This window comes from Hippoglossus hippoglossus, chromosome 7, assembly GCF_009819705.1.
Source record: "Hippoglossus hippoglossus isolate fHipHip1 chromosome 7, fHipHip1.pri, whole genome shotgun sequence".
NCBI lineage: Eukaryota > Metazoa > Chordata > Actinopteri > Pleuronectiformes > Pleuronectidae > Hippoglossus > Hippoglossus hippoglossus.
In genome coordinates this window covers 14,049,699-14,066,846 of record NC_047157.1, presented here as the reverse complement: position 1 = coordinate 14,066,846, position 17,148 = coordinate 14,049,699, and the positions used below count along the sequence as shown (strand labels likewise).

The 17,148-nt window shown below is 41.3% G+C and overlaps 2 protein-coding genes and 2 non-coding genes across 6 annotated transcripts in view; all 4 read right to left on the bottom strand.

Annotated features, from left to right (window-relative positions):
- Nucleotides 1–9,227, bottom strand: part of kcnc4 (potassium voltage-gated channel, Shaw-related subfamily, member 4) — a 20,097-nt gene extending 10,870 nt beyond the window's left edge. The window contains exon 1 of the mRNA XM_034592031.1: nucleotides 7,843–9,227. Coding sequence (XP_034447922.1) covers nucleotides 7,843–8,460 — 618 coding nt within the window. The 5' untranslated portion in view covers nucleotides 8,461–9,227. The remainder of the gene's footprint in view (nucleotides 1–7,842) is intronic.
- On the bottom strand, nucleotides 766–17,148 carry LOC117765415 (heat shock 70 kDa protein-like). 3 transcript variants are annotated; one of them, XR_004614572.1, is made up of 4 exons: nucleotides 17,128–17,142; nucleotides 11,434–13,430; nucleotides 2,069–2,077; nucleotides 766–776 (listed from the first exon to the last, which is right to left on the bottom strand). XR_004614572.1 is itself a non-coding variant. In XM_034592029.1 (3 exons), exon 3 carries the CDS (start codon nucleotides 13,407–13,409, stop codon nucleotides 11,487–11,489), a length of 1,923 nt encoding a protein of 640 aa, XP_034447920.1. In that variant the 5' UTR covers nucleotides 13,410–13,426; nucleotides 14,168–14,172; nucleotides 17,128–17,148; the 3' UTR covers nucleotides 11,178–11,486. The 3 variants fall into 3 exon arrangements, 2 of the variants coding, with proteins under 2 accessions (XP_034447920.1, XP_034447919.1); XM_034592029.1 differs by lacking the exons at nucleotides 766–776; nucleotides 2,069–2,077 and adding an exon at nucleotides 14,168–14,172 and having other exon boundaries at nucleotides 11,178–13,426; nucleotides 17,128–17,148; XM_034592028.1 differs by lacking the exons at nucleotides 766–776; nucleotides 2,069–2,077 and having other exon boundaries at nucleotides 11,178–13,430.
- On the bottom strand, nucleotides 929–1,000 carry trnae-uuc. Its single transcript has one exon. It is a non-coding gene; the product is annotated as a tRNA-Glu (tRNA).
- On the bottom strand, nucleotides 2,048–2,119 carry trnae-uuc. Its single transcript has one exon. It is a non-coding gene; the product is annotated as a tRNA-Glu (tRNA).

Here is a 17,148-nt window from a genome sequence, read left to right as displayed (position 1 = left end):
GATATTACACAAGCAAGAATCATTAGGAGGCCAAATGACTGTTAATGCAGAACGTTATATTTTGCAATTCCTGGTCTTCTGGCTGAGAGTTTGATAGAAAGACTATATAATATTATTTATACAACTCCTTCATTATTTGTCCACCAATCTGTGTCTGTGCGGCTGTAATGGTAGATTCTCAATTAAGTTTTAGCTTCACTTCTTACAGTACATTTACTGCACTTTTGTGGAATTTGCACAGTTGCAAAAGTCAGAGACAGATATTTTAGTTTTTACTTCACTATATTAGATTGATTGGCCATAGTTCTGAGCCTTGTCATATTTAAAACTATTTCTGATAAAGATGATTGTAATCAGGCCAGTTTCAAGTCGCATGGCAGATTTCTTAAGATTTTACATATAAAACATTCAATATAGACATTTTTGTAGATGTATAAATAGAGACATAAAGAGAGAGAGATATATTCTGTAAATATGGAATTGTACTTAAACCTGCAGTTTTAGATTCAAGCTTTAAAACTAACATGTGTTTTTTCTATTTACAATTTAATTACAGGATAGTTGAAGTGTGATATGAGGAGAGAGAATGAAGAAGACCTGCACCAAAGAGCCAGGTCAGAACCAAACCACCTGCTGCCGCTGCAGGAAGACTCAAGCCTCCGACTTGACTTCACCATACTGTGCAGTCTGTAAAAATACAGACTAGCTGCTTTAAGCCTCTTAACACTTGGCCAGATGTTTTTTAATTAAATAAAAAGATCCAATAACACTTACAACTTCAATACTTTGTGATTTATACAAACAATGATACCGATTATTAAAAAACTCTCTGAGTGCTGTACCTACAACAGTGGGAATTCTATCCTCTTTCCCATTTTAATGTATAATGAGTACCTTTTTATAAGAAAGACTTAGGTTGCCATACTACTTCCCATACCGGGAGTTGAACCCGGGCCACCTGGGTGAAAACCAGGAATCCTAACCGCTAGACCATATGGGACTTGACACACTTCAACTTTAGGTCAAACTCATCACATCTGATTATTGCTCAAATTACTTTTAAAAACAGGTCTTAATAAAAATGCATGTGTTTGGTTAGCAGGCTGAGCAAGAGGATGAGAGAAAGACTAAACAAACTAGCATTGTAGCTACAGTGTATTGTCAATGCCACTGAAGGGGGCGACGACCACACCAGCATCTAAGAGCAAATACTGTATGTTTGCAAAGAGCAGAAACACAAACATGTCCAATGCCACATGGATTTTATGATGTCTGCAGGTAAACCCTTAAGAAAGCATGTAGGTGCATTTATACAAACCATGATACAGATTATTAAAAAACTCTCTGAGTGCTGTACCTACAGCAGTGGAGATGATGTGTCATTTCAGTGGTGCCACAAAGACGCCAATTCAAGGTTGTCTGGAGGGAGTGGAGAGACACAGAGGTCCCCAAGGGGACAATTGCCTGGTCCCAGATGGGAAAATAAGGGCAGGGGGGAGTATAACACGACAGTCGACGGGCAGCAGGCTGTGCGTCGGAGTGCAGCAGCTGGGGAGTCCCATCGCAGCTATCACCTTCAGCAACTCAGCATCACACCCTGTTACTAACACAGACGCTCTACGCAGGGTCCAAAACAAGAAGCCGTCACAGCAGCTGTAAAGCCAACCACAGCAGATTTTTAGATTCTGTGTCACTCTGATTTGTGTCTGGGCTTAGGTGCGCCTGAGGATGGAGGAGAAATAGTGTCCACTACTCGGCCTCTTAGCTGCTCTTCTCCTGGGAACCAGAAACATCTGCAAAATAGTCTCACACACTTTTGTCTCTCTGTTATTGAGGGAAACTGATCAATGAATTACAGCAGCACCAGGACACTGGTAAATCCAAAATCCATCGTGGTGAGTAGATGATGGATGAATTTTTTTTTAACTATCCCTTTAAGACCAGGATAGACAATGTTGAGTGATTGTGGACAGAGAAACAGGAAACTTAACAGTTTCCACTTTCCCAATGAGTACCTTTTTCAGATAGACTTAAGTTGCCATACTACTTCCCATACCGGGAGTTGAACCCAGGCCACCTGGGTGAAAACCAGGAATCCTAACCGCTAGACCATATGGGACCTGAAACACCTCAACTTTAGGTCAACATTTTAAAAACAGGTCTTAATAAAACTGTATGTGTTTGGTTAGCAGGCTGAGCAAGAGGATGAGAGAAAGGGTAAACAAACTAGCATTGTAGCTACAGTGTATTGTCAATGCCACTGAAGGGCGACGACCACACCAGCATCTAAGAGCAAATACTGTATGTTTGCAAATAGCAGAAACACAAACATGTCCAATGCCACATGGATTTTATGATGTCTGCAGGTAAACCCTTAAGAAAGCATGTAGGTGCATGTGTGTCGAAGAACCCTGGTCTAGAGACAAAATGAAAAACAGCCATCTGTAAACAGTTAGAGTTAGAGAGGCACGATACCTCCGCCGAGCGCCAACAGTCCTCTTAGATTCAATCAGGCTGCATCAAATTACACACACTCATAGATATCAATTCCATAAATGTGCCTGATTTGTTTTATTAAGATCCAATAATTATTCCCTGAGAAATGAGTGACAATTTCAGAAACGCCCTGTCTCGCAATGTCAAAGAAAGTGGAAAAGAATCCTGGATCCACTCCTTTGACCAGATTCTGTCTTTGCCCACGTCCCATCCTTCCACCAAATTTCCTGGGAATCTGCTCTGTAGTTTTTACATAATCCTGCTGAGAAAAAAAACAGGTTTTTTACCTCCTTGGCAGAGTTAAAACACTGAATGTCAACCTGAGATTTAAAGCAGCATCACACTGTATGTGCGTCTGTGTCTGATGGTGGTGAAGTACTTTGAAATTCATTTGACAATTTGGTCTCCAAACGAAAGTACAGGCCACAGAGTTGAAGCAGAACTTTGAGGATAAAGAAAAAGTTCATCAATCCTTCAAAAACAGTGACCAGTAAAAATACTGAGTGCATTAAAGTGACAGGTAAAAATGTGATACATTCAAAGAGAGAAACACTGAGCCTCTTTTCTTCTGCTCTGTCTGAATAAAAATATACTGCAATCCTACCAAGGTGTGAGCTTGACAAAAACCCATTTAATCTGCTTCACCAATCTCCATAAATACACTGTGACTTCAGTAGTTCTATTCAAATTAAATGAAATATCTGAACTCTAAAGAGCTTTTAACACACATCGATAAATGTCAGTTAAGTTGTAGCTGAGAATGCTCTTCAGTTTTTGTGGAAGAAAGATGATATTTTAACTAATGTGTATTTATTGATTCTTTTTGCCTGCAAAACAAAGTCTGCGGCTCCTTTCAGACTCTGTGATGCAGCAACACAGTGTTTCTATTATCAGTGAACGTCTTAGAACAGAGGAGAGTAAACAGCCGGCGGGAATCACTCAGGATTCGTCTTTCACAGAGAAGTCAGTTATAAAAGTCTCCTTAGCGCGGCCACGCTGCTCTGATGATGTGTGAAAAATCAAATCCTGTGTTCCATTCGCAGAGAAGCAGGGAGAGGTGTCAGGGCTGTGAGAGATGAGCCCACAGGAATAAGGGCTTCAGCTTTATTATTTATCAGCTCGCACTGAGACTAAATGTGAGGTGTGAGAATATCTGTCCTAAGAAGCAATATTCCAATAAACTCACTGCGAGACAATGATCAGTATTTTCATATCCAAGTGAATGTTAATTGTTGATCATCTCAGTTTTACAAACGAAAGTGAGGTTTGGATGAAGATGTGGCGACTAGATCAATAATTTAAAAGTGAACATATTTCTATCATTATCTGCTGACAAAAGGTGAGATGTTGAGTTATTATGGTAAGATCTTCCTCCCAATATTAATATTTAACAAATATATTAATATCACTAAAACCATGACTCATAAGATAAGAATAAAATCTCTATAAATAATAGAGCCTTCTTGATACAGATATTTGGGGGGGTGATTTGTCAAATATCAGCCAATATATCTATTTCTTAAAAGTTGTCAATGATTTCTAAATTGTGAACAGTTATTGAGGCTTGATATTTATAAAGTTTAACCCTGAACTTTATCATAAATAACTATCGATAAATAAGAAAACGCAAATACACCCAAATATTTACAACTTAACGTAAAAAACATATATATGCGAGTGATCGATTGGGCTCCAATAAATATTAAACAAGACATAATTGTCTGTGGTCTATTCAAAAGCCACGCATTAAGACTGTAAAGATCAATTAATAAAGTATGTATATGAAAACAAAGAGCTAAACTGGTCAAGAGATTGGTTAATACTCCAGATAATACGTACCAGTCAATGCCTGGGTCTCATAACAAAGACAAATTGATTTTTTTCCTCTACGTGGGAGAAGATCCGCTTCTCTGTTCTGTGGGAACGGCAGCTTTAATTGTTCACCACTGATAACAAGCTGCAGCCCATTACCACAGCGGTGATTAATTACAGGCATCAGGGATGTGCAATTAATGAAATATTGCATAAGGGAAGACTGAACAGAGATGTCTGCTCCGAGGGCAACGTTACATCCAGGTCTGATTGTCACATGTGAGAAAACTGAGATCCATCCTCTGAGGACAACTTGCTAATGTATTTCAGTCTGGATCAACTGACACTGCAGCCGTGCAGCTGGAATTATTAATAAAATGTCATCATTCATGGTGTTAATATGATCACCGTACTGTCTCCAGCGTGATGGGGTACAGAGCCGTCACTCCTCTGACAGCAGCGTGTGTTGTAAGATGATTCTCTCCTGTCTGTGATTTGGGATCCGACCCAGGTTTCATGTGCTGACTTTCACCGAGCCGCACACCTCCAGCCTTGACCTCGTCGTGAAGAGGATGTGGCCTAAATGATGGAGGATTAACTTCCCTCTAGCTTTCATCACATTACCTAAGATGAGCTCAGAGGCTCTTTTGAAACACAGAGGCCATCAAGGTAACGTGACTCCCGCCAAATGCTCTCAGAACGCACACGGAACATTCGTATACGTACATGAATCGGTGGGAGAGGAAATGGACAGAGAGCATTAGGACTGAGTCAATATGGACCCCGCCCTCACTTATTCTTACACCACAGACTCTCAGAAAGATCTGCTTTGCTGGGGTTGTTTTGAAGAACCTTGCAGCTCTGAAACAAACCATTTAGGAATGTTCAGTACAGTTGGAGACAGACGTGATTAACTGGCAGGAACGGTGCGGGTCATCTTCAGATGGCAGCGTCGCCGTGGCAGCTGTGACTCAGAGATGTCAGCTGTTCCACTGTGACAGGCTGCAAATGCCACCTGGACAGGGAGCTAAATAAACACTAGTTGTAGCGTTACTGGCATGCAGCAAGAACATTATACATGCAAAACACAGCGAGCGTCTCTGAATAGAGCTTTCAACTTCACCAGCAGGCAAACAGAAACTCCAGAGACAATCCGCCTCTCTCTCTCTCTGAACTCAATGTGTTTTAGTTGGAGCCTGATGAAAGCTCCTGGTCCTGACAGCGCCGCCATAGAGACGCTCAGCGCTCGCTTTCACGTTTACTTCACTAAGCACTCTGCCTTTGTCTCCGAGCCACTATGCACAGCACATGTACGTTCAAATGCTTGCAGCAAGATGATGTCTCCCATAGAAGCAATAAGAGTAAATTGATTCTATTTTACAACACAACAATATTTATTTTATCCATAAAACAAACACAAGAGTATCATGTTTAATACTTAACAAAACACCTAAGCTGTGATATGATGTAGATCTTTGTATAAAATCTTGAGAAATAAGGGGAAGCAGGTGAGTTTCACTCAAAACTCTTATGTGGGTGACATACAATTTAGCTTTGTCATGAATTGATTGATTTATTATGATTCCATGTGACAGCCAGTGGCCGGTTGTCCATCCCATTCTTGCGAATACGATACCTCAAGAACACAGAGAAAGAATTACTTCAAATTTCTTACAAACGTTCAAGATGAACTAGATATATTTTATATTTTATTAAAGGTTATAGGTCAAATTCGCCTTACAAGAGACCTTACAAATTCCATTTTTGGTTTTGTGAAAACAGTAACTCAGGATCACCCTTAAGGGAATTTCTTTAAATTTGCTAGGTCATGGTGACCTCATGTACTTGTCAACGTGACAGGCTTCATCCCGGACACCCATCTGGTACAAAGAGTCTCATGGACTGAAGGTTTTTGGAGGTCAAAGGTCAAGGTCACTGTGACCTCACAAATCATGTTTTTGGCCTCTGGAACATGAAATCTCTTCCTTTCTTCAAGTTTTGACCAGTTGTCATTTGAACTCAAAGATGAGCTGATTAGTTCAGTTGGGTTCACTTTAGTTTATTTCGGTGAACAAAACATATTTTTGGAGTAGATTCAGTGGTCAAAGGTCAAAGGTCATGACCTAAAATGAGTCTGGAAAAACATGTATGTAGACTGTAACTTCACTAGTTGGAAGGAATACAATCACAGGTCAATAATTCTACTTTTTCTCTTGCCTCTATTTGCGTGTGGACCCTTTCCTTCTCATTAGCATACAGTGTGATTTAAACACTTGTGTTTTAAGGGCTTTGGAGAACAAAGCTTGGGCAGGACGCGTGGGAACACTTTACCAGCTCTGTATTTCTGTCATGAAACAGCATTTGCTCAATTTCAGTATTTTCCATATATTTAACTGAGAACTGAAAAGCTGCTCTCTGACAGTTGCCTGGAGTGAGGGCATTGTAAGAAAAAGTCTGCGTTACCTGTGGAGAAGAAAATGTCACATTTTGTCATATTTTAAACAAAAAAAATGTGTTAGAAGGCCCTTCAATTAATTGATGGAAAAACCAGAAAAATAAAACTATTTTTAAAATCACATGATGAAAAAAAATGCTACCGGATGCGAGAAGTTGCCACATAGTTTCTACTGACCTTTTGTCCACCAGGTTTACAGTAAAGAGGGTGCATTGCAACACCTCTTATTATAACCTACAGATCAACAGCACCACAAACTACAGCCTCCAAAGTGACCAAACAGCTCAATCATGAGTGTATTTGCGCAGGTTGTCCCTGGGAACTCCAGCTTCCTCCACAGTCCAAAGACATGCAGATTGGGGTTATGTTAATTGGAGACTCTAAATTGATCATCTGTGTGAATGTGAATGTGAGTGTGGATGGTTGTTGTCTCTGTTTGACACGCTGGCGCCCCCATCCACCTAACCCATGCTCTGTATGAATGTGTGTGAATGGCCAAACTGTACTGTGAAGAACTTTGAGTTATCATCAAGACGAGAAAAGAAAAAGACTGGAAAAATACAGACCGTTTACAATATGGGCTCTATGAAGATATGAACTGTGACCAAGATGGAGAGGAGTTCATTCACATCAGGCATCAACTCAACTCACCACAAACTTCACAGACTTGTTTCAAACTCCAAGAGATTTTGCTACTGAATAAAATAATCAGCTGGATTCAACTGACACCTGGATTTCACTTAACAAGCAACAGGTTGTTTGGATTATTCGATATGTTTAACTGTTTTCTTGTTGATTTACTGTGTCCTGCTCTCCACTCTCTGGATCAGATGCAGATCAGACTAGATTATCTCGTGTTAAATCCGGATTGTTTGAGGTAAATGTTGATAGTTCAGATTCACCGCTGTCTCTGTGGCTGCTGCACGCTGATTGGCTGAGCCACGGAGGCACGGACACCTGTTGATAAACACATGTGCGCCTTTTCCCTACATTGAACACCACTTGCAGGATTGTAATGTTTTGACACCGACATGCGGACACTAAAGCGCACAGAGGAGCAAACCAGCTGCTGGACTCACCCTGGCTGCTCTGGACGAGTAGGGGTCGTCAAACAGGGCCCAGATCTTCGGCTGCCAAACTTCGCAGCAGCCCCTCGACCTGTCGGGACAGTCCTCGATGCCGAACCGCCTCGGAACCTCCCTGTCGTCGTCGGTGTCCTCCGGGTCCGGCGGCTCGAATATCTCCAGGGCTTCCTCCGCGTCCCGGTGCTGCCGGTAGGTCATCCAGCAGCACGGCTCCACGTCCGTCTCGTCGATCCCCCAGAACGCTAGTTCCTCCTCGAACAGGGGCCCGCAGACGTCCGCCGGGCAGTGCAGCTTGCCAGTCCGGTAGTAGTTGAGCACGTAGGCGAAGATGCCCGGGTGTCTGTCGAAGAAGAGCTCGGTGGAGCTCGGGGGCGCCGCGGCCGGGGCGTCGGAGCCGGGCTGCGGTTCCGGGTCCGCCAGCCACGCCAGGCGGGTCCCCGGCAGCGTCCTCAGGGTGCTCTTGTAGGTCTCGTGTCGAGTGCCGCCCACGTTGATGATAATTTTGTCCGAGTCTTCCCCCCTGGCCATCTCCTCCTTCAGACATGTTTTCGACGGCGGTTTGTTGCCCGACTTGCGCCCCCGGTAAGACGAAACACACACGGAGCTGATCATTGAGACGCGGAGACCCTCTGGCCGTTCGCCTTCTCCTCCGTTACTAGCTGTTGTTCCACTCGTACAAAAACAAAATAGAAAATCAAAAAATCCACGCAAAGTGGGTCCTCATTCCAGAGCCCGGTGCTTGTGGTGGCCTGTGAGCCTCATGCATCCACCTGATGGTCCAGACGCTCCAAGTGAGACGCTCAATGAAAAACCACCTGTTACCAAACTCAGTCTTGTGCCGCAAAAAAACACAGAGATATGTATCGTCGAATGAAGCACAGTGAGATTCACACAGATGCCTCCAGATGTTGCACTCAATTCTCCGTGAACGCGAGGATGCCGCCGATAAAAAGGAGGAATATTGGCTGAATTACGCACTCATTACGCAGGTATAGCGCGGGCCTATGTAGCATGAAGCGCTGATCCTGGAGTAACGTGACACTTCTCTAAAATTCCAAGCGCACAAAAACGCACAACTGTCCCTGACAACTTTTCTCCTTTCCACAGAAGACGCCTGAGGAGGACGCAGACGCGCGTTTAAAACCATGCAATGCGTTGAGATATCCCAGCGGCTCGTCCTGCTCAATGTGCGCGGCTCAGCTCGCGTGCCAGATGTGCTGTTGTTTTGCAGCTGGGGATCTGTTGCTCCTCCACATGTAGCCTGTCCTCCCTCAGCGACACAGCCCGGTTGGATGGTGCGTTTCAACGACGGCATCGACGGTTTAACTCTTTGGCTACTGGCGGCGGTTGGCGCATTATTGAACCACTCCCTCTAATTAGACCGAGAGGATGGGCTGATGAGGTGTGTGTGTGTGTGTTCGCGCACATGTCTATAGTTTTGAGGGCCAATTTAGGTGCCATCATTGTGAGGACATTTTGACTTTGTGAGGACATTTTGGCTGGTCCTCACAAATCCAATAGATTTAATAGAAGTAGGGTAAGGGTTAGAGATCTTAATTGTGTGTATGTAAGGTTAGGGTTAGGGGCTGGGGAATGCATTATGCCAATGAGTGTCCTCACATTTATAGAGAGACCTTATAGGGACAAAAAACAAGTCCCAATAATGAAATGTGATGTAATCATTATTTTTTATGGTGAAGACACATTGTATGATTAGTTTAGGGTGAGGGTTAGGTTGTGTGTGTGAGTGGGTGTGTGTGTGTGTGTGTGTGTGTGTGAGTGTGTGTGTGTGTGTGTGTGTGAGTGGGTGTGTCTGTTGTTTTTGTAAGCTTTATCATTTTTTCCCCCTCCAGACTGTAAATATGTGCATTCTCAGGTGTGGATCCTCATGGCAACAGGCTGACATATAAACAAAATACTAATTGAATGGATGATATCCAAACCCAGTAACAAAAAGTATAAACAGCACCGAAAGTCAATAGGTTGTACAGGTGTTTATGACGTGTCTGCTGCTGCATGTGAAAGTGTAAGGGGCACACTGCGCTTGAGCACGCTGACTGATGGAGTGTTACCATTACACAACCCAACAAATGCGCACAAACAATTACATTTGCTGATGTCTCACAATACAAACAAGTACACAAACAAATCATACAATTTCTGCTCTCAGATCATTTCCGGGACTGGCCGAAGTTCATCAACATTATATTATGATGCAACTAGTGTGATCTTTATATACAGTCCATGGATCCAACAGGTAGCTCTGTCTCCTATGTGTCAGAGAACTCGTGATGTTGCTGACACGGTTTGATATTGCCACCTAGAGGATTCTTTTGTGAACAACAAGCTTCTTGAACAGAGAACAAATTTAAAAATCAAGAGGATTTGCATCGTTTTATGTCACAAATAAACTGCGTGCGTTTTCACTGTAGGTACTTTTTATTGTAGATCTGTGTGTATCTGTTCATACATTTTACACATATACGTCGGTCAGCTTGTAATTCAGGGATGTTTCGAAGGAACCTGTGGGGGAAATACACAATTGTTGTTGCAGTGGATTAACATGATCAGCCATTCTCTGGGGTCCCCTGTTGCAATGGCCCTGTGTAGTTGTGTTAATAAATAATTCTCTTTCTTTAATTATTCCTGACTGGACTCCCTTCTTTGTGTAGAGTGAACATTTTCTCAGAAAGTGCTGACTTGGACCACAAGAGGTCAGGAAAGCACCGCTTTAACGAGGTCAGATGTTATTTTATGAACATGAACTCATTGGATCAAAATGAGTTTCATTTCAAGTTAGTTGCGAAAGAAAGACATCAGGATACAGAGTCATATAACTGAGTCACATGCTGAACTATCAGATCTTCAGCTGTGACTGTGCATTAGGGAACATGGATTTGTATGGACCACCGGCAAAGCTTGAGGGTTAGGGAGGGTTAAATCCTGTTGAAGAAGTTTCTGTCCTTTGGCCTTTCCTTCCTTTTTACTTTTCTATTGATCCCACCCTCTCTTTTCATCAGCACATGAAAGAAATGACCAAGTCGGCCTTTTGACTTACAGTGTGCAACATGACACCAAAACTGTCTTTCATGGCCATGACTGATGCTGAGACCCTGATTCTCTCTCTCTTGTTTGATCTAGCTTTGAGTACTACACTTTGTTTTCAGGCCTCATGCTTGTAGTGCAGTACAAGCATTCAAGTTTAATTCCTACCTGAGGTCTTTGCTCTGAGAAAACAGGACCATTACTTCCCTGACTGCAGGGTATTTGTCTTCAATTCTAGGTGCATATTTGTAAATATGTTTTAGAAAATACATTTCAAATATTTCAAGGTTTGGATAAAACTTTATTTAAAATGTGCTGTGAGAGGACACAAGAGGGAAAAGTGAACTAAGCAGAATAAACATGTATAAAGAGTGCAAGTTGATTGAGGGCTAATAATGGTGAAGTGAATTTTAGCTACACCTGCTTGCTGACTAGGAGGAAAACTCAATTTCATGTTCAAGCATCACAGCCATGTAAAATATTTGTATCATTACTAGTGAATAATAATAACAATGAATAACAATATTTGTGCAAACAAACAACTGTGACTAGGTTATCATATTCTTGCAAACAAAATGCTGACATTCATGGTATTAGTCCACTTCCTCAATAGTGGGACCCTGAGCGTTGCCTCCTGCATGGCCGCTGCTGCCTCCTGGTGGTGGTGCCGCTCCCTGGTACAGCTTTGTCACAATGGGCTTGCACACCTTCTCTAGTTCTTTCTGCTGGTGCTCATATTCGTCCTTCTCTGCCAGCTGGTTGTTCTCCAGCCAAGAAATTGTCTGGTTGCACTTTTCAATGATAACTTTTTTATCCTCCTCCTGAATCTTTCCTTTCATACTGTCATCCTCGACACTGCTCTTCATGTTGTAAACGTACGACTCCAGTGAGTTTCTTGATGAAATCGTGTCCCTCTTCTGGTCATCATCAGCCTTGTACTTCTCAGCATCCTGTACCATTTGCTCAATCTCCTGTTTGCCGAGGCGGCCCTTGTCATTGGTGATGGTGATTTTGTTTTCCTTGCCGGTGCATTTGTCGACGGCGGATGCGTTCAGAATGCCGTTGGCATCAATGTCGAAAGTTACCTCCACCTGCGGTACACCTCGGGGAGCAGGAAGGATGCCAGCGAGCTCAAACTTGCCCAGGAGGTTGTTGTCCTTGGTCATGGCTCTCTCCCCCTCATACACCTGAATTAGCGCACCAGGCTGGTTATCAGAGTAGGTGGAGAAGATCTGGGTTTGCTTGCTGGGGATAGTGGTGTTGCGTTTGATTAGCAGCGTCATGACTCCACCAACAGTCTCAATACCGAGAGACAGGGGAGCCACGTCCAGCAGCAGCAGATCTTGGACGTTCTCCGAAGTGTCACCCATGAGGATGGCAGCCTGGACTGCTGCACCATAAGCCACTGCTTCATCTGGGTTGATACTCTTGTTCAGTTCTCTGCCATTAAAGAAATCTTGCAAGAACTTCTGGATTTTGGGAATTCTTGTGGAGCCACCAACCAGGACGATTTCATGGATCTTGGACTTATCCAACTTGGAATCTTGTAGGGCTTTCTCCACTGGCTCCAGTGTTCCCCTGAAGAGCTCTGAGTTGAGCTCCTCAAAGCGTGCCCTTGTGATGGATGTGTAGAAGTCAATGCCCTCAAACAGAGAGTCGATTTCAATGCTGGCCTTGGAGCTTGAGGAAAGGGTCCTTTTCGCTCTCTCACAAGCTGTGCGCAGTCTCCTAACTGCTCTCTTATTTTGGCTGATGTCTTTCTTGTACTTTCTTTTAAATTCCTCTAGGAAGTGACTGACCATCCGATTGTCAAAGTCCTCTCCACCAAGGTGTGTGTCTCCTGCAGTGGCTTTTACCTCAAAGAAGCCGTCCTCAATGGTCAGGATGGACACGTCGAAGGTGCCTCCACCGAGATCAAAGATGAGCACGTTGCACTCTTCTCTTTTACCTTTATCCAAGCCGTAGGCAATCGCTGCTGCTGTGGGCTCGTTGATGATCCTCAGAACATTCAGACCAGAGATCACTCCAGCATCCTTAGTGGCTTGCCTCTGAGAATCATTGAAATAAGCTGGCACTGTGATGACTGCATTTGAAACCTTTTGTCCCAGGTAGGCCTCGGCTATCTCCTTCATTTTAACCAAGACCATTGACGAGATTTCCTCAGGGTTGAAGGCTTTGGTTTCACCTTTATACTCCACCTGAACTTTGGGCTTTCCGTTATCACTGATCACCTTGAAAGGCCAAAGTTTCATGTCGGACTGGACGATGGAGTCACTAAACTTTCTTCCGATTAGTCGCTTGGCATCAAATATTGTATTGGTGGGGTTCATGGCGACCTTGTTCTTGGCAGCATCTCCAATGAGCCTCTCTGTGTCGGTAAAGGCCACATAGCTGGGAGTTGTCCTGTTGCCCTGGTCGTTGGCGATGATCTCCACTTTGCCATGTTGGAAAACCCCAACACAAGAATAGGTGGTCCCCAAATCAATGCCAATGGATATTCCCTTCGCTGAAGACATCCTGCCTGTTCCTTTAAGAACCTACAAAAATTTGGCGAGAAATTACATTTACAATGTTTAATGCTACTCATAAAAGCACCAACCAATATAACCAATATTTCAAAATTGCTTGATTACTGATGCCAGTTAGCACAAATAAAATGTTTGTGTTGCTATTAATTTTGTCCATCTATTTATCAGAGATATAAACCTATGTTAAAGGTGCAGAAGGAAACATAAAAAAAACTATTGCTAAGACCATTATTATTTTTCTTTAATCAAATAAACTAATTCTCAAATTTAAGTGTTTCTCTAATAGACTAAAATTCACCTCATGTCACGATTAATGAAGATATATCTGGAATGCCGTTTGAGTCCAAATTAAATAAATAAATAAATATGGCTATGAAATAAACCCTGAAATAAAATATATGGCAATAAATATATAAATTTAGCATAATTTAAATATATAACTGAATCCATTTACCTTAATAAATAAATGAATACAATTACTTATTTCAAAATGATGTTTTTCAAAAGACAACCTTTATTTATTTCATGGTACTTTTATTTCATAATGAAACATTTATTTCATGAGACTATTTATTTCAATTCTCACATGCAAATGCAGGGGGTGTACGCACACGCAGTGAGAGCAGAGCTCGTTCACGGGAAGCAGCCGGTCAGTGACTTTGTTGAAGAGCAGTGGAAACAGAAAGTTTCTTTGGTCACAGCTGCTCAGTGATAAGAGCAGAAGCTGCAGGTGGATTGTGCTGGTCAGGTCCTGATAACTAGTGATGAGTGTTTATTAGTTACAGTGAGAGCAGAGTGGAGGAGGACACAGAAACTCCAGCTCGGTACAAACCAACTACACTCTTAACCCGAATAAGTTGACTTTACTTGAAAATTGCGTGGAAACCCGTTGCCTTAAACCATTTAAGTTTTTACGCAAGCTAAAACTCAACCGGTCAAGTTGTATTAACACAAAAACTTAATTAATCAGAGCACATATACAAGTTCACATTAGCTATCTTCACTCAAAATCATTAGTTAACATAAATTATTTCTTAGTTTAATGAAATTATCATTTTAAGTTTAACAGAGTGTAAGTAATGTACTTTCTTTTAATTTTATCATATGAGATAGCTAAATACATAGTTTCAACAAAATTGTGTGGAAAGTAAGACATTAAACAATAATTTAAATTCTCAAATGCATTTTATTGTTCACAAAACCATTTAAATATTTTATCACAGCAGTAAAAAAGCTTGTCAATCTAAAGAAAAGTAAAGACACACAAGAACTAGCACCATTTGTGAACGTCACAGACTTAGGGTAATAAAATAAGTATGCTAGTCCAAACAGAATACACAGCCTTTGGCAGGCCCATCAAAACTTCTCCCTCGATGATGATCTTCATTGAGGCTGAACTGAGATGCAGGGAAGACGAGAGCACAGCACTTTCATGCTCAACAAGGAGGATCCCAATATCAATATGGTGGAAGGAGTCATCATCAGAGTCCTTAATAAAGAAGATAAACATAAGAGCACAATGACAACTCATTAAATAAATATCACAAATGTTTAGCGATGTAGCCGAAAAAGGCTATTGCTAGTTTATAAGTTTACTCGTGTAAATGTCTTAACAGTTTGAGCTCAACAATAGACCACTTATCCAGCCTCAGTGGATTGGGGTACTCAGTGAAGAGAAATATTTTTGGCAGATTAAAAACCACAATTTTCACATGAAAAGTGGAACAATATCTTATTATTTTAATTGTATGGATAAAACTATGCCCATATGGTTTTACAAATAATATGTTTAGATACGCTTAAATAAAGAAAGAAGTTACTTACAAGAAGTAGAAGTGAAGAAGTCTGTCGGGTTGTCTCCCAAGAATAATGGGAAGGCCTCCGTGTGGATATCAGCTCTGTCATTTTTTAGAGGGTCAAATGAAACTTGTTAGATAATATAATGACAAGAAATGAATGGTTTATAAATGAAAGCTGAAACAACCAAGCACAATTTGGATTGTATTGCACAATTACACAAGTAGAAAATGTTGTCATGACATTGGCAAGTAACATGATGGGTATGCACCAACCTTGGTATCTTGTGAGAACTGTGAAAAGCTGCCCAACCTTCCCTCTATTGGATCAAAATATTTGAATACGAGCAGGACTGTGCCCATCAACACCTTCATAGAATTTCTGCTTGAGGTTCTTGCCCCCAAACCTTTTGAACTCCAAGTAAACCTGAAAACAACAGAGAATGTTACAGTATTACATTACAGGTCATTTCTGCTCAAGTTGTTTCCTTTCCACTCTACCTGTATTGTGTGTGCATATCAATACCACCCTGCACCTCTACAATCACAGTCATTTAATGTTAAAATCGTGAGCAGTTCATTAACAAGCCTCATTGTTTCAACAAAGCACAGTGCACATTTTGAATCGGTATGAACAGCGAGCATGAGCCCCAAGTACATGCATGCTAGCATCATGCTAACACATGCTAACACTAAATTTAGAGTTTAGCTGACATTTTAGCTAAGAGTTTTGCAGAATTTTTCCTTTACACACACACACACCATTTCATTTGGTGTAACTTTTATTAACACTGCTTTTTAAAAAAAACTGTTTTCATAACTTAAAGTTAATGTTTCGCTATCGGCAGCAGTCTGTGAGCCAACAGAAAATTGATAGCACATTGACACTTACTTAAGCTTGTGTTGTCACTGGACCATCTTTTTGATAATAACATGTTCCAGAGCCTGTCTGAAAAATACTTAATTTGGTTAAACACACTCACCATTCCACTTGGTGTTGATGCTTCCAAGCTCTCAGTTCTCACAGGTCAAGTTCTCCTGTCTGACGCAGCAGCAACGGACTCCTCACACAGAACATGTCCCAACTTGTTACCGACAGAAATTCAAATAAGCCCCTCCCCTCCCTTACAGAAAAGCTAAATGTTAAGTTACCTCTGCTTAACATGGTCATTAACACTGGATGTTACAGCTGAATAGTACAAACTACTAATTTGTTTTAGTAATGACATGATGTTTGTACAAAACAAGATAGAATAAGTAATGACCACTAAAGAAGTTTATTTCAAATAAAATCCGGGTTTAGAGTGTACAGCTTCTGCTCTTATCACTGAGCAGCTGTGTTTCCACTGTTCTTCAACAAAGTCACTGACCGGCTGCTTCCCGTGAACGAGCTCTGGTCTCACTGCGTGTGTGCGCACGCCCCCCGCATTTGCGTGTGAGAATTGAAATAAATAGTCCCATGAAATGAATGTGGCATTATTAAATTAAAAGTCCCATGAAATAAATAAATGTGTCATTATGAAATAAAAGTCCCATCAAATAAATAAATAAATGTCATCTTTTGAAAAACATCATTTTGAAAAAAGTATTTCTATTTATTTATTTGTTTAAGTAAATGGATTCAGTTATATATTTATATTATGATATGTATATATTGCCCTTTATTTTTATTTCAGGGTTTATTTCATAGCCATATTTATTTATTTAATTATCTATTTATTTATTTACCTACTTATGTATTTATTTAATTTTGACTCCAACGGCAGCCCATAGATACAATGGCAGAATTGATGCACTTGTACTTAAAGTGTCACCCTCATGGATAGATTGTAACATTAGTCTGCACTAATGTCAACATTTAAATCCTGAAACAATCTAAATCTAAAAAGTTATAATCAGCTGCTACTTACTTTCAGAGAGAAGCTCTGTGT

Bases quoted from the DNA above. Each gene is read 5' to 3' on its own strand.
- LOC117765415 (XM_034592029.1), bottom strand. From the start codon at position 13,409: ATGTCTTCAGCGAAGGGAATATCCATTGGCATTGATTTGGGGACCACC.